Source organism: Caenorhabditis briggsae (assembly GCF_000004555.2).
Source record: "Caenorhabditis briggsae complete genome, chrX, whole genome shotgun sequence".
In the NCBI taxonomy this organism is placed as follows: domain Eukaryota; kingdom Metazoa; phylum Nematoda; class Chromadorea; order Rhabditida; family Rhabditidae; genus Caenorhabditis; species Caenorhabditis briggsae.
In genome coordinates this window covers 789439-807763 of record NC_013491.2, presented here as the reverse complement: position 1 = coordinate 807763, position 18325 = coordinate 789439, and the positions used below count along the sequence as shown (strand labels likewise).

At 36.9% G+C, this 18325-nt stretch overlaps 4 protein-coding genes across 4 annotated transcripts; 2 read left to right on the top strand and 2 right to left on the bottom strand.

Annotated features, from left to right (window-relative positions):
• Nucleotides 1–1287: 1287 nt before the first annotated feature.
• Nucleotides 1288–3792, top strand: CBG16408 (the record flags this gene model as incomplete). The annotated part of the gene is made up of 11 exons (XM_002643610.1): nucleotides 1288–1348; nucleotides 1396–1499; nucleotides 1545–1625; nucleotides 1772–1944; nucleotides 2020–2185; nucleotides 2236–2407; nucleotides 2450–2631; nucleotides 2701–2801; nucleotides 2894–3150; nucleotides 3198–3298; nucleotides 3346–3792. 11 exons carry the CDS (start codon nucleotides 1288–1290, stop codon nucleotides 3790–3792), a joined length of 1845 nt encoding a protein of 614 aa, XP_002643656.1.
• A 1262-nt stretch (nucleotides 3793–5054) lies between these two features.
• Nucleotides 5055–6892, bottom strand: CBG16409 (the record flags this gene model as incomplete). The annotated part of the gene is made up of 8 exons (XM_002643611.1): nucleotides 5055–5185; nucleotides 5235–5550; nucleotides 5609–5882; nucleotides 5930–6009; nucleotides 6088–6165; nucleotides 6225–6341; nucleotides 6391–6655; nucleotides 6759–6892. The coding sequence occupies 8 exons, from the start codon at nucleotides 6890–6892 to the stop codon at nucleotides 5055–5057; spliced, it is 1395 nt and encodes a 464-aa protein (XP_002643657.1).
• Nucleotides 6893–11913: 5021 nt separating this feature from the next.
• On the bottom strand, nucleotides 11914–14461 carry Cbr-nhx-1 (the record flags this gene model as incomplete). The annotated part of the gene is made up of 14 exons (XM_002643612.2): nucleotides 11914–12078; nucleotides 12169–12228; nucleotides 12427–12516; nucleotides 12567–12643; nucleotides 12693–12818; nucleotides 12862–12977; nucleotides 13023–13124; nucleotides 13189–13290; nucleotides 13353–13507; nucleotides 13573–13652; nucleotides 13701–13811; nucleotides 13863–14000; nucleotides 14139–14261; nucleotides 14371–14461. 14 exons carry the CDS (start codon nucleotides 14459–14461, stop codon nucleotides 11914–11916), a joined length of 1536 nt encoding a protein of 511 aa, XP_002643658.2.
• A 600-nt stretch (nucleotides 14462–15061) lies between these two features.
• On the top strand, nucleotides 15062–16938 carry CBG27399 (the record flags this gene model as incomplete). Its single annotated transcript, XM_045238754.1, has 8 exons — nucleotides 15062–15144; nucleotides 15394–15544; nucleotides 15601–15756; nucleotides 16103–16245; nucleotides 16305–16463; nucleotides 16513–16633; nucleotides 16685–16781; nucleotides 16826–16938. The coding sequence occupies 8 exons, from the start codon at nucleotides 15062–15064 to the stop codon at nucleotides 16936–16938; spliced, it is 1023 nt and encodes a 340-aa protein (XP_045099766.1).
• Nucleotides 16939–18325: the final 1387 nt, after the last annotated feature.

The following is an 18325-nucleotide window of genomic DNA, read 5'->3' as shown; positions in this document are numbered from 1 at the left end:
GACACAAGAAAAAAAGCTTCAATTTTTTGGCGAATTCTTTTTTGAGCATTTTGCGGTCGAGCTCAATAAATGCATGTCGAGTTTCCGTTTTTCTTCTATGAATTTCCATATGAGTGAGTCTTCGAGCCATGTTTGGGTTCTCGCGTGGCAGCAAGTTAGATTTTTTGCGAATTTTCAACTCGAATCTTTTAGGGAGATTTCATTCAAACTTCTATATGACAAGGGACCTTCAAATAGGTGAGCTTCTCCCTCTAGATGATTTTGACATGCTGATTTCAAAAATCAAAAATTTACTATAAAGATATATAAAAAAATCATACATTTTGAGAAAAAATCTTTTATTTTAGAAATCGAGGTCGGAACTTTCCTAACTTTTGTGGGTTGTAGTTTTAATTACTTTCTTGATTAAAAAAAAATAATAACTTGAAACCAGTAGTCACTTTCATGTCAAAAATCTGTCTGTTTTAAATTGTTTCCTGTTCTCTATTTCAAATATTTTTCAGAGTTTCAAAAAACCGAACGAAATTCGAGAATTTGATTACCCGATTCAACTGTTAAAACAGAATTGTTGAAAAGCGCTTGCTGCCATTCTACACCACTTGTCCATCTATCTATTTTTGCCATGCCGCTTCCTCATTAACCCGAAACCATTTGGCTACGAGCGGAAACATTGTTTGTGTCCTTCTTCTCGCCTTTCTCTTTCCCCGTCCGCGTCCACTCTTTCTTTCTCTTGTTTCTTCGGATACCACAATACAAACGACACCAGTAGAAAATAAGTTAACTTTCTTTTCCCTGTTTTCCTCCCGTTCCCGCCTGGTCTTCTCGGTCTGCTGTTTGCGAGACCCTACTCTCCCCGAAACACACCAACATTTCGCTTTCCATATGACCTCGTGCCAATTGCTAGGCGCTCGGTTTCCTAAACACTTTGGTCCTTTTTCCTTGAACACCGCTTACCTATAAATATCTCAAAAATGTATATTACAGTAAGAAGACTCAAGTAAGGATGCTGAAATGCGGCACAATCATGCGGCCTCAGTTTTCAGTAAGTTTGGTTACACTGTACCAAACAAAAAATGACCATTGAAATAAAAAAGGACTACTTTGTAGTGTAGTCTCTCTTTTCTGTATACACGAAGTGATAAGAATTTCGGTCTTCCCCCATCAATATTTTCTTTCCATTCACCATCTTCTTATCACCAAATGTATATATTTAGTTTCGAAAATTCTGCAGAAAATCTCAAACCTCTTTCTTTTCCGTTCACAATCAACCAAACCTATTTTCAGCAAATGATGAAGCAGAGCGTCAACGCGCTTGCAAGTAGTCATGCGACTATTCGGCAATCTTCTGGTAACCACTTTCAATACGTTTTCCAAATTATATAAATTATGATTCAGATTTGCCCAAACTCCCCGCACCAAAGCCAGAAAAGACACTTACGCATTTTTTGGATTTCGCAGAAGCATTACAGTCGAAAAAGGAATTCGAGGAAACCAAACATGTTAGTTTTTAAATAAATGCGATGAAAAATCGAGAAAAAATTCAGATTGTACACGACTTCGTGGTTAAGGATCTGTCAAAACTTCAGGCACTTTTGGAAAAGAGAGCGAACGAGCTTCCAAACTGGGTAAGTCAAAAATAAAACTAATTCAGTTGATAATCGAAAAATAATTAAACATATCTCAAAATCATATCCCAAATTTTGAAACCTGTTTTCTATATGATGTTCCGGTCATGTTACTTCAAAAAAATCCTAAAATTTTAATCTTACAGCTCACTCCTTGGTGGCTTAACATTGCTTACCTTGCTGCTCGCACCCCTCTGCCCGTTGTCACATCTCCAGGAGTCATGTTCCCGAAATTCGATTTTAACACTCCGGAAGGACAATTGGAATATGCTGCGAAAATCAGTCAAGCGGCTATCAAATTTTACCTTCTTGCTAAAAAGTTAGTTCTTTTTTTTTTCTGTGCTTTCAATCAATATTTTTTCTGTGCTTTCAATCTCAGAAATTCGTATTTCAGCGATCAACTGAAGCCTGACATGTCTGGAAAATCTCCACTAGATATGAGTCAGTACAAATTTCTGTTTGGAACCACCAGAGTACCGAAAATTGGAGTTGATGAGATCAAATATGGATGTGACTACAAAGAAAAGTTGCAACACATTGTGGTGATCAGAAATGGACATGTGAGAAAACAATTGTTTGATTACAAATGTATGAATACTGAAATTTTCAGCTTTTCCGTGTCCAAATTCTTGACAGCAATGAAAAACCACTGTCGATCTCAGCTATCACTGAACAACTGCGAGAAGTTGTCTCAGAGAGTGAAACTCCAAATCCGCACCCAGTGGGAATAGTGTCTTCCGATGGACGTGACAAATGGGCCATAGTGTATTCATCTTTGAAAAGTTAGTTCAACATATTCTTCCAGAATTGATAGTTTACTTCAGAAGACAACAAGAATGCTGAATCCCTGGAAGCTGTCGAGAAAGCGCTATTTGTTGTTTGTCTGGACAAGTCCAGTGATCCACCAGTGGGGTATACTGAAAAAGACGAACAGAGCCGACAGGCACTTCATGGAGGTGGCTCAAAGGTCAATTCGTGTAATAGATGGTTCGATAAAACTATACAGGTAAAACATCTTTGCATTTACAACTGAATGATGTGAGAAACTATCCAAAACACATAACTTCAATTTCAGTTTGTTATTGGAACCAATGGATACACAGGAATGACCTACGAGCACACTCCTGCTGAAGGACCACCGGTTGGAGCTCTTATGGATTATATTTGTGATCAATTGTAAGTGAAGCTTACGATTTATTGCTCTACACTCTTATGAAAAAATGCTCGAATATTTGTTCATCGAATCCCTTATCTTTTTGTTTTTTCAGCGACGCTAACGCTTTCTATAAAGACGGACCATCCTCTAGCTCCAAAGTTCAACATTTGCCTCTCACTACCACAGCAGAAATCAACCAGAGAATCGCAAAAAGCTCCAAAAACATGGATCACACTGCCAATGACTTGGACATCGTTGCATTCACTTTCAAGCCATATGGAAAGAATTTCCCGAAATCTGCGAAAATTTCTCCAGATTCTTTCATTCAGATGGCTTATCAGCTAGCATTTTATAGAATTCATTCTTCCCGTAAATTTCATTTCGTTCCATGGTTTTTTAAAGTAATTTTCTTTCAGTTCCTCCCACTTATGAAACAGCAACACTTCGAAAGTTCACCGAGGGCCGAACGGAAAACATTCGATCTCCAAGCAGCGCCGCAGCCTTATTTGTCAGACAGGTATGACCTGATTTTCTCTGCGTAAAAATTCAAATTTCTGCTTCCAGATGGTATCTAAGCCTCCGCGACCGGTCAATGAAATCCACGATGCCCTCATTCATGCTACAAACACCCACAAAAAGTATACATTGGACTGTATGAATGCATCTGGAATGGATAGACACTTGTTGGCTTGGAAGTTGATCGCATCTGAAAATAATCTCCCAACTCCGGAAATTTTTGGATCGAACATCTATCAACAACTGAACCATTTCCAAGTGTCCACCAGTCAAGTCCCAACTCGCCATTTCATCCAAATGTGCTTTGGACCTTCTGCTCTAGACTGTTATGGAATCTGCTACAATCCACAAGAAACTGAACTACATTTCATGATCTCTACGTTCAAAAGCTATGGATCGACTAGCTCGAAAAAGTTTGCCAAAGAGCTGCAAAAAGCATTGATTGATATGAAGTCGGTCATCAACAAAGCTCAGAAACAGTCTTCAAAGCTTTAGGAAACTATACGAAACTTATGATTGTATCTTTGTGAAGTTTTTTGAGTTCACCCGCCATAACTAGTGCTTTTTACGTGTTCAGATCCCAATGTTTATGTAATAATTTGCTTGTAGATATGTTCAAATTCGATAAAGAAATTCTATTTTTGTCAGGATTCTTGCTCTCATAAGTAATTTCCTCTGATTTCAAGAGTTTTCGGTCTATTCCGTGGTTATTGCTCCGAATAGTTTCAAGTGAGTCTGAAATTCATAAAACTGCTTTCTTCGATACCACGTGTGCGCAAAACGCGCAAAGCATCCGCGAACGCGCCAGTGCGCACTTGACGTGCATTGGGGACGTGTGGGAATTATAAAAACACTGATTTGCGTTTTCACGAGCCTTTCTCGACTTCAAAGTAGAACATTTTTCTGTTTTATTGGGAAATTAATCCGAAAATTGTTATATTTTGTATTTACAGATCTTTCAAAGCAGCAGAACTAACAAAAAGCCAATGAAGTTGTAGAAAACCAATTTTTTGTTGTTTCCACTAGTTTTCAAAGAGAAGAAAGAGAAATAATGATTCAAGAACGGGAAAAATTTTGAAATGCACATAGCCAGTGTCGAGAAACGTTTAACTTTGAAAAACCTGTTGGGACTCGTCCAATATCTGAAAAATTCCACTTATGAAACAATCGACACAATTTTCTGCTAGTTTCGCTTGATGTGGAAAAAAAACGAATTGTGACACTGAGTTTTTTGGAAACGATGTTTTTATTTAATATTAGACGTTTGCGAAAATCGTAGAACTAAATTAAAAATAAATGGAAACAAAAATGATGGGATTAAGCGCAAGTTTTGCTTGCTACTAATGAATTAAATGATTATTGGTGGACGTTAATAAATTTTAAGTTTTCCTTTAAAACTCCCTTCCAATTCGTTATTTTTCACAAGAAAAAAAAACGATGTGTTTACTGGGATCGGAACATCTTCTCCACCTTCAATTAGTTTTCTACCGGATCCAGATTTCTTTGGAAGTCAATTAATAGTATTGACTAGCTATTAAGTGGGAAAATATGACGAATTCAGATTCTAGTTTCATTTGGCTATTAGAACATCAAGTCAATTTAGAGTTGTCCGGTATAATTGGAAGAGTCGAGAAGGTTGATTTATTCTAACATTTATTTACAAAAAAAACAAGTTATGTGAAAACTAATTCGTTGATGCTGAATACAAAACATTTTAAAAATGCACGATTCCCGTTTCAAATTTGTTTTAGTATAATTTATGAGATTGGCGGTTGACAATTCCAATGTCTTGGGAACAACAAATCAACAACTGCATTGGAATATGGGGCACAATGTCCACGTCGAGCGTACCATTCTTGTCCGTAGAATGCGATGAACATTCCGGTTCCTGAAAATCGACATGTTTTGGATAAAAGGCAAAAAGATTGTTCACTTACCAATCAAGAGGTTGAACCAGAGCGCTGTGTTCCAAGCGGAACGGTTTGTAATAAGACGTGAAACTGCGAAAAAGATGCCACCAAAGATAAAGTAAAGTACAAACATAACAGGGTAGAAACATCTGAAAGCCACACCAAACCAGTATTCGTGAAATACAGCGGAAAGAAAGAATACAGCCATTTGAGCGGCCTTCTGTCCTTTTCGTCCCGGATAATATGCAGCCAAATCACGAAAAACGTATGCGTAAAGCCAATCGTGGACTACTAGGTTCCAGTTTCTATAGTACTCGGCCATGTTAGAAGAGTTCCACCAGTTCTGAAATAGTTTATGATTTTATTGAACTACTTTAGCAACTTGTACTAGAAAAATTTACCAAATAAAACTGTCTATCAGCAAACTGCATCATCTCGGAAAAACAGTTCAGCCAACAATGTAAAAGTCCATAAAAAAGAGTGATGAGGCAAATGATTCCAGGAATGATTCCCGTAAATAGAGACAGTGCAATGGTGGACAGGCTAAGAGAAGTATAATCCTGGACATGAAGCCAAGGGAAAACCCATTGTGTGTAGGTAAGGTTAACAAATTCAATGATAGCTAGGCACTCTAAGAAATAGAGACCGGCAGCTTTCATGTCTCGTTTTTCGGTTCTGGAAGTTTTTGAAAATAAGATTAAACTTGAAGAGAAAGCAATTACCTGGGGTAGCTATCTCTGTAGATGAAAGATGGGCAAAATTGGTAGTAAAGGAATTGCTCAAGAGTTGGCCAAGCATTGATCTAAAAATGAATCATGGTCGGAAATGCTTTTCAAACGTTTTGATAAAAAATTCCAGATCCAAATCCTCATTCCCTCACCGTTCCCCCACTCTTCCTTATCATTGCTCTCGACCAGTTCTCTCTAATAAAAGAATGTACTTTCATTGCGATCCTTGTCTGGAAACAAATTAATTAGCCTTATTCCTCTCTAATTGCCATAGTTCCTTTCCACTTACCGTCTCACATGTGATGATGAAAGAGCATGCGCAATTAAGATTTGATTCGTAAAGAAACTTAAGTGGAAAATAGAAAAATGCAGTTAGGTAAGTAAGATATGTGGCGACAAATGGCATCTGAAAAAACCATAATTCTAGAGAAATGCCAAAAATTTTAAAGACTCACATTCGAAGGCAAATTGGTGTTTTTTGAAGGGATTGTGGACCAGTGTTGGTAGGCGAAGTAAACGCCGATAGTGCTCAAAAACATACCGGTCCAGACTGCCATTGTTGAGAAAAACTTTTCAAAGTTCCACCAGATCAACCAGGTATGGTGTAATGGCATTTTTTGCACGAGGATGTCATCAACTAGGGCTCGAAGGAAAAAAAGCAAGAATACTGCAGTGAAACAGTTGTATACGATTTTCATGTTACCATTTCGGAACTCGGTTCTGGAGAAGAAATAATAGAATACTTGTGTTAAGGATATATAGTAAAAATAAAGTGATGCTGAGAATCAAAGATTGGAATCTTCCGAAATTGAATACAACTCACGTTAATAACGACTCTCGAACTACAAAAGTTTTCTCCTTGAATCCTTTGTGCTTCGTCTTCACCGCAACACCCTCCTGATGCTCTTTCAGAATCACATTATTATTGTTCTCCTCTTTCAGGTCAATGGAACCCATGATTGAAATCTGTAAAATGTCAAAAGTATGGGAAAGTAACGATAGGAGGGTTGAGATGCCAAAGTGAGTGACTGCCGCCGAATTCGAATACACACAGAGACACACGGAGGTTCTCGTTATCAAACGGGTTTCCTAGGAAATGAAAGGAGAGGAGAATGGCAGGATAGGGGAGGATCATGGCATAGGATTTGATGTCTTGCTACTTAATTTCGACTGTTTCCAGTCTATTCAGTGTTTTTCCAGTCTTTAGTAGAGGAGGATTCTGGAGAATTCGGGAGAGGCGAAAGTTTCCGAGGTGTACGGAAGGAAAAAAGTGAGGGAGAATCCAAGTGGTCGAATCCGAGTGAAATGGGTCATTGAGGTGGGAGGAAGGAAGACTAGATGAGGGAAAAGAGGTGAAATGGGCGAGATGGGCATACAGAAACAAGCATATCCCTCCCCGTACTGTGGCGATTCGGATGAAAACGAGGGAGGTGAGGAAGCGGCAGTTACATTTAGGCCACCAATTCTTCTTCTGCTGCTTCTTTTACTTCTTTGGAGAACGTGAAGACGCATCCCCAATCCTGACAACTGAATACTCCGGAACGAAGAACAACAGGACGAATCGACTATTCGGTGCTAGAAGTGAAAACAAAAAAGATTCTAATCTAATTTAACCCGGGTTTTAAATCCCCGCTCGGTGTCTTTGGTATGCTTTGAACTGTGTAGCCTACAAGAAAGCTTTCTGGTGAGATCAAACACTGAACAAGTTAGAATATCTAAAGAGGTGTCAGGGGAAAATCACAGAATTTTTTAAAAATCTTTTGGTATACTATTATATTGTTTTTATTACTTTTTCCAGAATCTCGCTCTAGTCAATTTTTGTTTTTGAGTTTTTAGAACTTACATGTTCATGAAACAATCCAAACCAACTGTTTCTTTTCATCTTGGACGACCAGAAGTACTTTAATATTCCGAAACAAAAAAAAACAATTTGAAATGATTAAAATCCACTTCCACCTCATTATTTTATACATCACCACCCTAATTGTTAAATTAAATCACGTCGATTGTAGAGAAAAACAATATCATCTGGTAGAGAAAAATGTTCTCTATTTTAACCTTCACTTTTATGGAAAACACTCTCACTAATCCTTCTGCAATGCTGTAACTTCAATCACATTTCTTTACTAGTCTTTGAAAAACTTTCTGACTCTTTTCGGACAAAAAAAAATCGTCCACACAATTCTAAATTCTTCTCTTTGTGGTTAACTAATAGATCGATCCTCATCCATTTGAACAACAACCTTAAAAACAATACTCATCTGTACATTTTTCCCATTTTCTGAAAATAACACACAATTTCATCCACCTGATTTCTTTTCCCATCTTTTAATCAAACATCAAACATCAAGACGGCTGAAATCTTTTTTCCAGTCCAAAACCTGTGTACTTCGAAATAGTGTATATGGACTTACGTGGATTTTCATAATCTTCAAGATCTGGATTCAGCTGCACTTCCAAAATTAGGAAAATTTACGAATTGGTTCCTGATAAAAGCTTATGATCTCAAGAGAATTTTTGGAAAAAAGAGCAGCAAGTACAGATGATGTTTGATTATGAAGCAGCACATCTCAAAGTGTACTTGATTCCTTGAACTTTCAAATCGAGATCAAACAGATCTGTTGAATGACGAAAAAATGAGCAAAAAGCAGACTTTAACCAACATTTTCAGAAGTCTGGAAAAATGAAACACATCATCAAATTACCATAAGAATTACAACAGAACGGAATCCTAGACTTGAATTTCGAGCTCGATTATCTGAACTTTTGTAAGAGAAATCAAAAATATGTGAACTACAAAAATGTAACCACATATGATAAAAAGTTCGTCTGTAGACGAAAATTTGATATTTTTCATGGGAATCAAGATAATTGAACTTGAAGTTCAAGAAACGGGTGGCGTTCTGTTACAAGTTTTGTAGTACTTCAAAGAAACCAAACTTCAGAGCGATTGGCTAGTGTTGTTCTGAATATTGAATTCATTGAAACCTTTTTTCCCAAAGCTATGATCTAAAAAAATTTGAAACCTCAGAGAACTTTTCAGAGTTTTAAATAGTTCCAAATATGATTTTATAAAAATCAAGTATTCCTCTTCGAAAAATTATTGTGCAACTTGAGACATCCTATTACAGCCCAGGTGCAATTTTAGATTTAGCAATAAACTACTACATTTTAAACCTGAATTATCAGTTTGGCTGTTTACCTCTTCTACTACATTATGTTTACACGAAACATTTTGTTTCTTGTAATCAAACTCAAGTCGTAATTGACTACAAAATGCTCAGCAAAAAATTGATAACGGAATTGTAAGAACAATAGTTGTGCTAGTAATTTTTACGAATTTCACAAATTGAAACCGTAGTTTACTACTTATTCTTAAAAGCTATAGCATTTGATATTCACAAAAATCCGGACTGAGTTTCATTTACACGTGTATTTATGCTCATTTTCAAAAAAAAACTTTAATTTTCCCTTCCATTTTGAATTTATTTTCCATAAAATGAAACACATTATCAAATTACCATAAGAATTACAACAGAACGGAATCCTAGACTTGTATTTCGAGCTCGACTATCTGAACTTCTGTAAGAGAAATCAAAAATATGTGAACTACAAAAATGTAAGCACATATGATAAAAAGTTCGTCTGTAGACGAAATTTTGATATTTTTCATGGGAATCAAGATAATTGAACTTGAAGTTCAAGAACCGGGTGGCGTTCTGTTACAAGTTTTGTAGTACTTCAAAGAAACCAAACTTCAGAGCGATTGGCTGGTGTTTTTTCTGAATATTGCTTTCTCAACTACAAATTCAGATATACGGCTCAGACAGCTGAAATGTGTTGTTCTTTGTTTTTTAAGCCACCCCCAGTGCTATTTTAGAGGCCGGAGGCGAAAGCCACTTCCGAAATGAGTGCACATGGATGAGGTCTTGCTCAGAATACCAGTTACAGCCATGCACGCACTCTTCATTAGACGCAGAGAAACAGAGTGCACTTTCACTTTTCATGTTACCGCCTAGCACGCCTGGCCGGGGGCGCTGACGTGCGTGTCGCCGCGCCGACCATTTTGCTCCTCGAAAATTCCTTCACTCCCTTGTCTCTCTCTCTCTCTCTCTCTCTCTCTCTCTCTCTCTCTCTCTCTCTCTCTTTCTTTCTTCCTCAGTTGCACTTTGGGCTCGCGGAGCCGCAAGTCCTCTCTTCTCTCTTCGTTGAACATTTGGTATGATTGGAGACTGGCACCACCGCCGTGTGTGCGTTCCAAAGTGCATCCTGGCGCTCTGAATGAGAAGATAGATGATGATGAAAAAAGAAGATTTAGAGGAAGTGGAAGTGCATCTGAAATGAAAAACAACAAGTGGATAAAATGGCTCGAATTATCCAGATATGAGATTTAATTTCTCACTGAAGCTGATGTTTTTTAAATCATCAAATATGATACGCTGATCCAGTTTTAAGTGACACATTCAACAAAACATGTACATGTGTGCTGTTTCAAAGGCTACAGGTGCATTTTTCTGTCCTATAACAAAAATTATAGTGCCTGGCACCAAAAATACAAGCCAAATTTTTTTGTTTTTAATCTCCAAATTCCGTACTAAACATCTTACTACCTTTTTGATTGTTATACCTTTTATGACTTGAAAATATTAAACAAAACCACCGGCATGATAATTTATCTCCGAACGTTGATATTGCGTTTCTTTACCACCGAATCCAATTTTCCCGTATTAAAAAACCTAATTGGTTCAAGTATATAGTTTCTTCTATATATTTAAAATTTCGATGGTGACCACCCATTGTGTTTTCGTTTGAATAACCTTTTCCGAATCCTCCTCTTGCTTTTACTGGGCTAGCCCTTTTGCACTTTCTCAAAAGTTTAGATAAACTTAAGAAAACTGTGCAAACATCTTCTGTCTGATTTTATGCGGTCTGAAATTGGCTTAATCTTCAGAAAAAAAGGCGTGGCTTTTGAGAGTGATGAGGGAGGGGGTGGAGCGATGCAGAATTAGAAAAGGCGGAGCTTGGAGAAGGAGGCTGAAGATAGCTAGATTGGTCGGAGCTCCTCATTCGAGCTCAGAACCATCCAACACCCCGATTTTCCAACTTACTGACTCCGAGTATAAGTTGACGATCTTCTAGTAGTAGTATAAATACCTCTGACAAGACCAAAGACCCCGTTGGTCATTGAAACAGTGCAAGAACCCTCAACTTGCACTTTTTACTACTTCCTCTCAAGAAAGGTTATTTCGAACAAGTTTTTTTCTCTATTACTGACGCAGCGACTAGTATAGTACAATCAGTCATCCCTTCCATTATTCTGTTTCTCTCGATTCTCATTTTGATGTACAATCCATTTCCCTGTTTCTCATGTCTGATTCATCGAAGAATTGTACGAAGGGCCGAGAAAGAGACGAAAAACACAGATAAAAAATAGCTGCGCGTTCGTTCGTTCTCTCGAGGCGTTCTAATATTTGCGAGAGAAAGTGCAGACTGTCTGGTTTTGAGATAGGGCCGTGACACACAATGCATCAGTCTAGAAAAAAAAGAAGAAAAAAGAAGGAGGAGAGAATTTGTGGGCGGAGCCTTCTTCTTCTTCTGATCTTTTAGCTCGTTCATTTCTCCCTTGAATGCTATTTCCTTTCTTCCCCTTGCTATATATTCAGCCGTACTGTCTGAAAATAACATCTGAGGTAGTTTGCAATGCTGTCGACGTAACTGAAAAGTCAACATCATTCCAACTTCCTCGGCTGTTCAAAAGGCTAGACATTTTAAAGGAATGTTCTAGAATTTGTGTTCTAGATCTGAAAGGTGAGTTTAAAAAAACCAAATAATTTTTGCAGAGTTGGAAATTCGATTCAATTTCGTAACCTTTTTCTTTTGTTATATGTTTCCCCCAGACAGTCCAACAAACGATTTTATGAACTTTATTAACAATAAAACGTTATTAAAAAACAAACCACCTAAAGCCCCTTCTCCACCTACGGATCCAGCTCCACCACGTCATCATGCAACAGTGCAACTCGCTGCTCGTCAGTTGTCATATCCGTCAGCTTTTTCACCAACCTCCTCCCTCGATTCATGTCTTGTCTAGTCAGTGCGGGTTCAAGAAATTGTGTGTTCCATTTGTCAACTTTGTTCTTCCACTGAAAAGAATCTATTATAACTTGAAAGATACATTGGGAACGACATAAAAGGCAGAGCGTTTTGAAACAGGTGGAAAAAAACAAACTTACATAGTATTGCCCATGGGTTCCAATGATTGCCTCGACACCACACATAGCGTCTTCAAAACACTGTAAAATATTTTTTTTTTGGAAATGGTTTGGTCAATAAAAAGAATATTTAAAATATTAAAATATGATAAACGCGGGTTAACAAGCCTCAGCAGAACAATTCGATTTTTTTAATGTGAGGTAGATTTTCATGCATGCCAAAAATCGCTCTTTTGACACCATTGAAATCGAAGTTTCTGTTTTCCCCCAAGTACTCACATGTTCCATACAGCTCTCAAACAATGATTTGTCATATGCACTATCTATCTTGACATTCAAAAAAGAAACCAGTGGTTTAATCATTGTTCCCTGTGAAAAAATACCAAATTCTTGCAAATTCTCAAAGTTTACCAGTCTACCTGAATGAATACAGTGAAAACTATCACAATTAAAGTTGTGGAGATCATGATTGGCTTTGCGGGGACCACTTCACCATCTGAAAGTTTTACAACAAAGTTTTTTTTTGGCCGAGGTTCCATTTTCACCTATTGTTAATACCAAACCAAAACAAATCGCCCCACGGAGCCCACCAAAAGCCATAATTGTCTGATCCCTGAGTGAGATTTTTTGCATTCTCCATTTATTGGCAATCCAGGAGAGAATGAATACTACTGGAATCAAAATCATGAATTTCGGAACCGTTAACGTGCTAACCTAAGAAACGAGCAGCAAAACAAGTGATGACCGTTACTATCGCAAACCCAATATCCCACGTGTGATCTTTGGAAAATATGGAGAATCCCAAGAAAACAAAAATGACTGCTTCACAACTGAAAAAATAATTGCTTCTGAAAAATTACCTGTCAATTTCTCACCATGACGATAAAGTTTTCAATGTGTATTTCACAGTAATATCTGCCCTTTCCTCCATACTCCCTGTTACATAGGATTTCATACAGATACCACATACAACGATTCTGTAATCCTTGTTTTATAACTCAAGTCTATTTTGCATTTTCAGTATTTTGAAAAATATCTTACCCCAAAATTCCAGAAACATGCACAATTTCAGAGCACAGATAAGCCATGTATGGCACTGTAATACAAATGATAGGCTGCAAAACTGACACATTGGCACTCCATCTTAAATTTCGCACAGTTAGGTCCCTGTAAATGAAGACTAACTACAGCAGAGAGCCACTTACTTCACTCCAAGCGCTGCTAGAACTGCGAAAACTACTCCAACAAGAATACCACCTCCTGAGACAAGGAAAAAATTCATCATGGACATTGTATAATCTTGATAGATTAAGTGAGCTTGTCCGATACGGACCATGGAATGGAACGAGTGATAAAGGACCTGGAAAAATAAAAACATAGCTGAAAATAACTGTGGACAATCTCAATTCAAAAAAAAAAACTTACCACTGTAACTGCATCATTAAGTAATGATTCTCCGAAAACTGTGATATATAAAAGTTTGTTCACATGAATTTCTTCGAAAACTGAAAAAAAAATTGAATTCTTTATAATTTCTTGATATTGCTTCAAACCTGATAGAACAGCAACCGGATCCACTGCAGAAATTACTGTTGAAAATAACAAAGTGTCCACAATAGTGATATTGAAGTCATAGAAGTTTTGACAGGCAAAAATGAAACAACCTTCAAAATAATTATATTAACTATCTATTGATAAAGAGAGATTAACGATACTTGTCAAAAAGATATTAATCACCGTTCCGGCAACGGCGAAAAGAGAAATCGTTGTAATATTGCTGATAAACGCCTTGTTCGGCATGAAATATCCAGCCTCGAGTACAATAGGAGGTAGAAGATAAAGAAAGAAAAGATCTGGAAATTTGAATTATCAGAAAATATATCGTGTAACTTTGAATGTAAATGTAATTTGAATGTAATTTGAATGTATTGTCATGCAGCTTTTCAGAAGCTTGTGACGATTTTTTCAGTTGTAGATCAATTGAAGCTTACCGGGATGCAAATAAAGATCAACCGTCCACATCTCATATATTGTGAAACCAGCAAATAGTCCTAACACAATCAAAACTGCAGATTCAGGAAAGAAATGTCTAGCTCTTGGCATTCGGTGAAAACCTGAAAAAAATTCTAGAACTTTCTATTTTGAAGAGTAAATAACTAACATTTTGTATTCAAACCAAACTACACAAACTTTTGAAACATTTAGTTCAGAAACAAAACCCACCAATTTTTGCACCAACAATTAGTAATAGCCATAATCCAAGAAGTGTCGGGGTTTCCGGTCTGTTCCATTGCATAACCGATAGGGACCTCATGATTTACGACGTGAAAACTATAATATAATAGAAACTTTCAATGAACAAAAATTAGGAAGTGATAAAGATATGAAGATGACGTACCTTCCGTGTTTCTTACCTTCTGATGTCTGCTGCTTATTCTTTTTCTTGTTTAGATTTTGTTCGTAAAAGTGACAAAAAGAGTGTCGGCAGATTCAATCAAATAGTCATCGCTTTGCCTCTTCTTCTCTTCTTTCAATAAGTTCAAGGTAATCATAAATGATATGATCACTGCGATAAACTATCTTTTACAAGGCATGCAATATACTAATAGTTTTTGTTTTCAGAAATTAGTGTTGTTATATCAATGAATGGCGAGGCGGTGAGATACATAGAGTATCAGAGTATGGTCATCAGTTTTGAGAAGAGTAATCAACCAAAACTAATCAATCGAGTTTTCATACCCGTGTTCGCGTCCCTTGTCCGCGCCCTTGTTTATTTTTATTTGTTTCCCTATTCCTCTCATTCTAAGTGAAGATAAGAAAATTGTCATTATATTTTTCAAACTCGAGAGCATTGTCAACAAAAATAGAAAAGAATTAGCAAGCCAGAAAAAATAAAAAATGTTTAGCTTTTTAAATGCGAGTGCAGAAAATAAGGCACAGATTTGAATGTAATCTACGTTTTTTGCTAACCTGGCTGATTTTATCAGCAGTTGCTTGGTGAGTTCAACATTTGATACTGTAAAATTTTTTAGTTTTTAAATGGATCATTTTTAACTTTCTTTTTTGATAATTCCGAGGTTAGAGATAAATTCAGTTTGTTTTTGTTACTTGTGATCGAGACATTTCTGATTTTTTTTATTCAAAAAATTGATATACAATAATGTATGTGGCAAAAGTTCCGAACCAGTTTCATATTGACAATTAAAAAAAATGAATTTCCCAACACATGAAACAACCAGCTTGCAGCATCATTTATGTCTTTGTCGTTTTTGGCTCACTTTTGAACAAAACGGTGCTTCCCAGCAACAATGTTCCCAGCACAATCCCATATATCACAGTACCATCTGATTATAACGTGTTCTTGGAATTCAATTCAACACCAAGTGCAATGAGTCGGGTAATAACTTCTGTATTCACGGATAACTTGAAATATTCCGAAAGTACATCTTCCAGGAATACACAGGAAGCATCCGAATGAATTTTGTCGCTCGGGATGTAACGCAGCAACTTTTCTTTCATCGAGGTGAAAAAATCAAAATATCTTCCATAACCCTGGAAGACTCAAATGGAACAACAAGTAGTCCCACTGCAGGAGCTTATGATAAATCGGTGAGTTCTCATTTTTCATATTATCCCGATACCAAAAGATGGAAGTGTGGAAGAGAAACGTTTTCTATCTAAAATTAAAACAAAACGCAATCTAAAAATTATTTAGATTTCAGAATTTTTTTTCTCTCAATTGTTTCACCATTCAAACATTCCATCATTTGAGTTTTTGGGGAGAAAGAGCTAGTAAATAGACGAAAAGCAGTTGTAAAAGAACGAAAATAACTCTGAAAATGAAAGCATCTGTTGAGGTTACTACTGTAGTTGTAATTGTGAGACTATCAGCCACGTTCAATTTTTTATTTCAGTACAACACGTTGATTGGCAATTCTAATTATATTTGTTTCAGACCGGAGTTCAAGCATATATTCCAATTTCGAACCTGACATCTAAAGAAAACTATATCCTTCGAATCGATTTTAAGGGTGAACTGGATTTTCAAAACGGTGGTCCCGAGCATTTAGAATACACTCTGGAAAATGGGACAACGAAGTAGCGTTTTCGGAACCCCATACACTTAAAAAAAAGCACGTGAAAGTTCATCTATTCAGATACTCGATAGCATTTGGAAACTCGGTGACCGCTTCCTCAGGCCTTCGATATTTGATGCCTTGTCTTGATGCGCCCGACTTTTCTGCAGTTTTTAATTTCAATATTCGTCATTCGCCCAGGTATCGAGTTGTCTCCAATTTTCCTGGACAAACTCAACAGTAAGTATATACTTTAGTATTAGAACAAAAACACAAACTACTCTTTCAGGTCTATATTGCACACGGCAACCATATTCAATGCGAGCTTTGCCATGGATCCATCGCAAGTGGCGCTTGCCTTGATTGATATTCAATTGATGCCAACGACAGTTCAACAGAGCGGTTTGACAGTAAACTTGATAATTCGAACGGTTCTGTACGCGCAAAACATGAAATTTCAGATTAACAAATACTACCGAAGAAATGTAGTAAACACTATTTCAACTGAGCGAATCATCCAATTTATGGCAGCAAGATCTGAATTAATTGGGAAAGTTGGTAAGTTGATTGGTTAATATGGTTTTTACTTTTTACACTTTCAGATGTGCTAGCACTGCCTTTGCTATCAGCAACGCAGCAACCTGGAATAACTTTTTACAATGAGAACGATGTGATCAGAGAAAATGTGGACTTGGGATCAATTGGTCCGATTTGATCATATTTATTATTTATAAAAGGATTTTGTGAAATTAAATATTTTTAAATTAAAGTTTTTTGGTATTCAGAAATATTCTTTTTTTTTTCGAAAGGACCAGTACATTTTTGATTTTAGTGTACTGGAACACAATTAAAACTTACAAGTTAAAACTGCCACTATGTTTTCAACCACTTCACTTTATATTATACTAATTGAATGTGAAAACTCAAAAGAATAGAAGAAAAGAAGACGTTGAAAAACTGGTTGAGCAGAATCAACATATAATAGACTTTGCGCCGCCGATGTCGGCGTCAACGAAAGAGAGGAAGACACGAGCCAATTGATGCGAAGGAATGAGGTCAACCTAGGCGTACTTTTTCCACCCACCCCCAAAACATGCATGAATAAGACGCGGCAAAGGGGAGACGGTGTCGGTCAGTTGGATGAAAAAGTGACACATAGGTGTGTAATTACAATTGCGGCGCACGGTGGTTGGCAGAATGAGCGAATCCCGTTCCTTCTAATTCTTCAAAAGTACCCAAGGCTTGTAATATCAAAAACAAAAAACCAAACCCAAAACCATGTATCAAAGATCTGTCTAGATTTTAGAGAATAAAAGAGTCTCTAGAACAATTATGTTCGGATAAACTACCGCGTAGCAGCTTCTGTGACGTTCTAATGTTTTCCTGTTGTTTACTTTTTATTCTTCTATTTTTTTTTCTCTTTACGCTTGCTTCTGTTCTTCCCAAAAAATCTTTGTTTCAAAATATTTCAATGTGAGCTTTTGTCGTAATTCACAACTTTTTCTGTTCCCCATATTTCCTTTCATATTCGCGGCGGTGAGAAACCCTCAGGCTGGCACCTCGTTATCCCATATACGGATCTTATCTAATAGTCATTCATTGTGTGACACCTTTTTCGTTCATTGGGGTGGAAAAAAAGACAAAACGAATGAAGCACTCTTCAGTTTTAATTCACAACCCTATTGTTGCTTTTTCGCGCCTTTTCTTGTTGACACCTCCCTCAATTTGATCTGATATCCATCGCTCTACCGATTCGAGTTTTAAATTATTTTCTTGCGATCTTCTCTTTCGTGTTCACTTGTTTTCCAGGCTTGTCTCTAAGCATTCTTTAGAAGAGTGAATATTGAAGTGTTCATTTTCAGACCACTAGAAAATAAGGGTCTGGATTTTCGGTAGATACTCAAGTCTAGCAGATTGCTTTGCTTTGGGTCTAGAAATGTGTAAAATTTGAAAAACGTGAACAGCTTTCTCAAAATATTTTGCAGATTTTTCTGCCAAGTTGCAATTGTGTTTTTCATGTTTTTCGTACTATCTGCATTCTTCCAGTTAGAAAAAACATGAAAAAATCTCAGAAATTCAAACATTCTGGCTATGAATGGTTT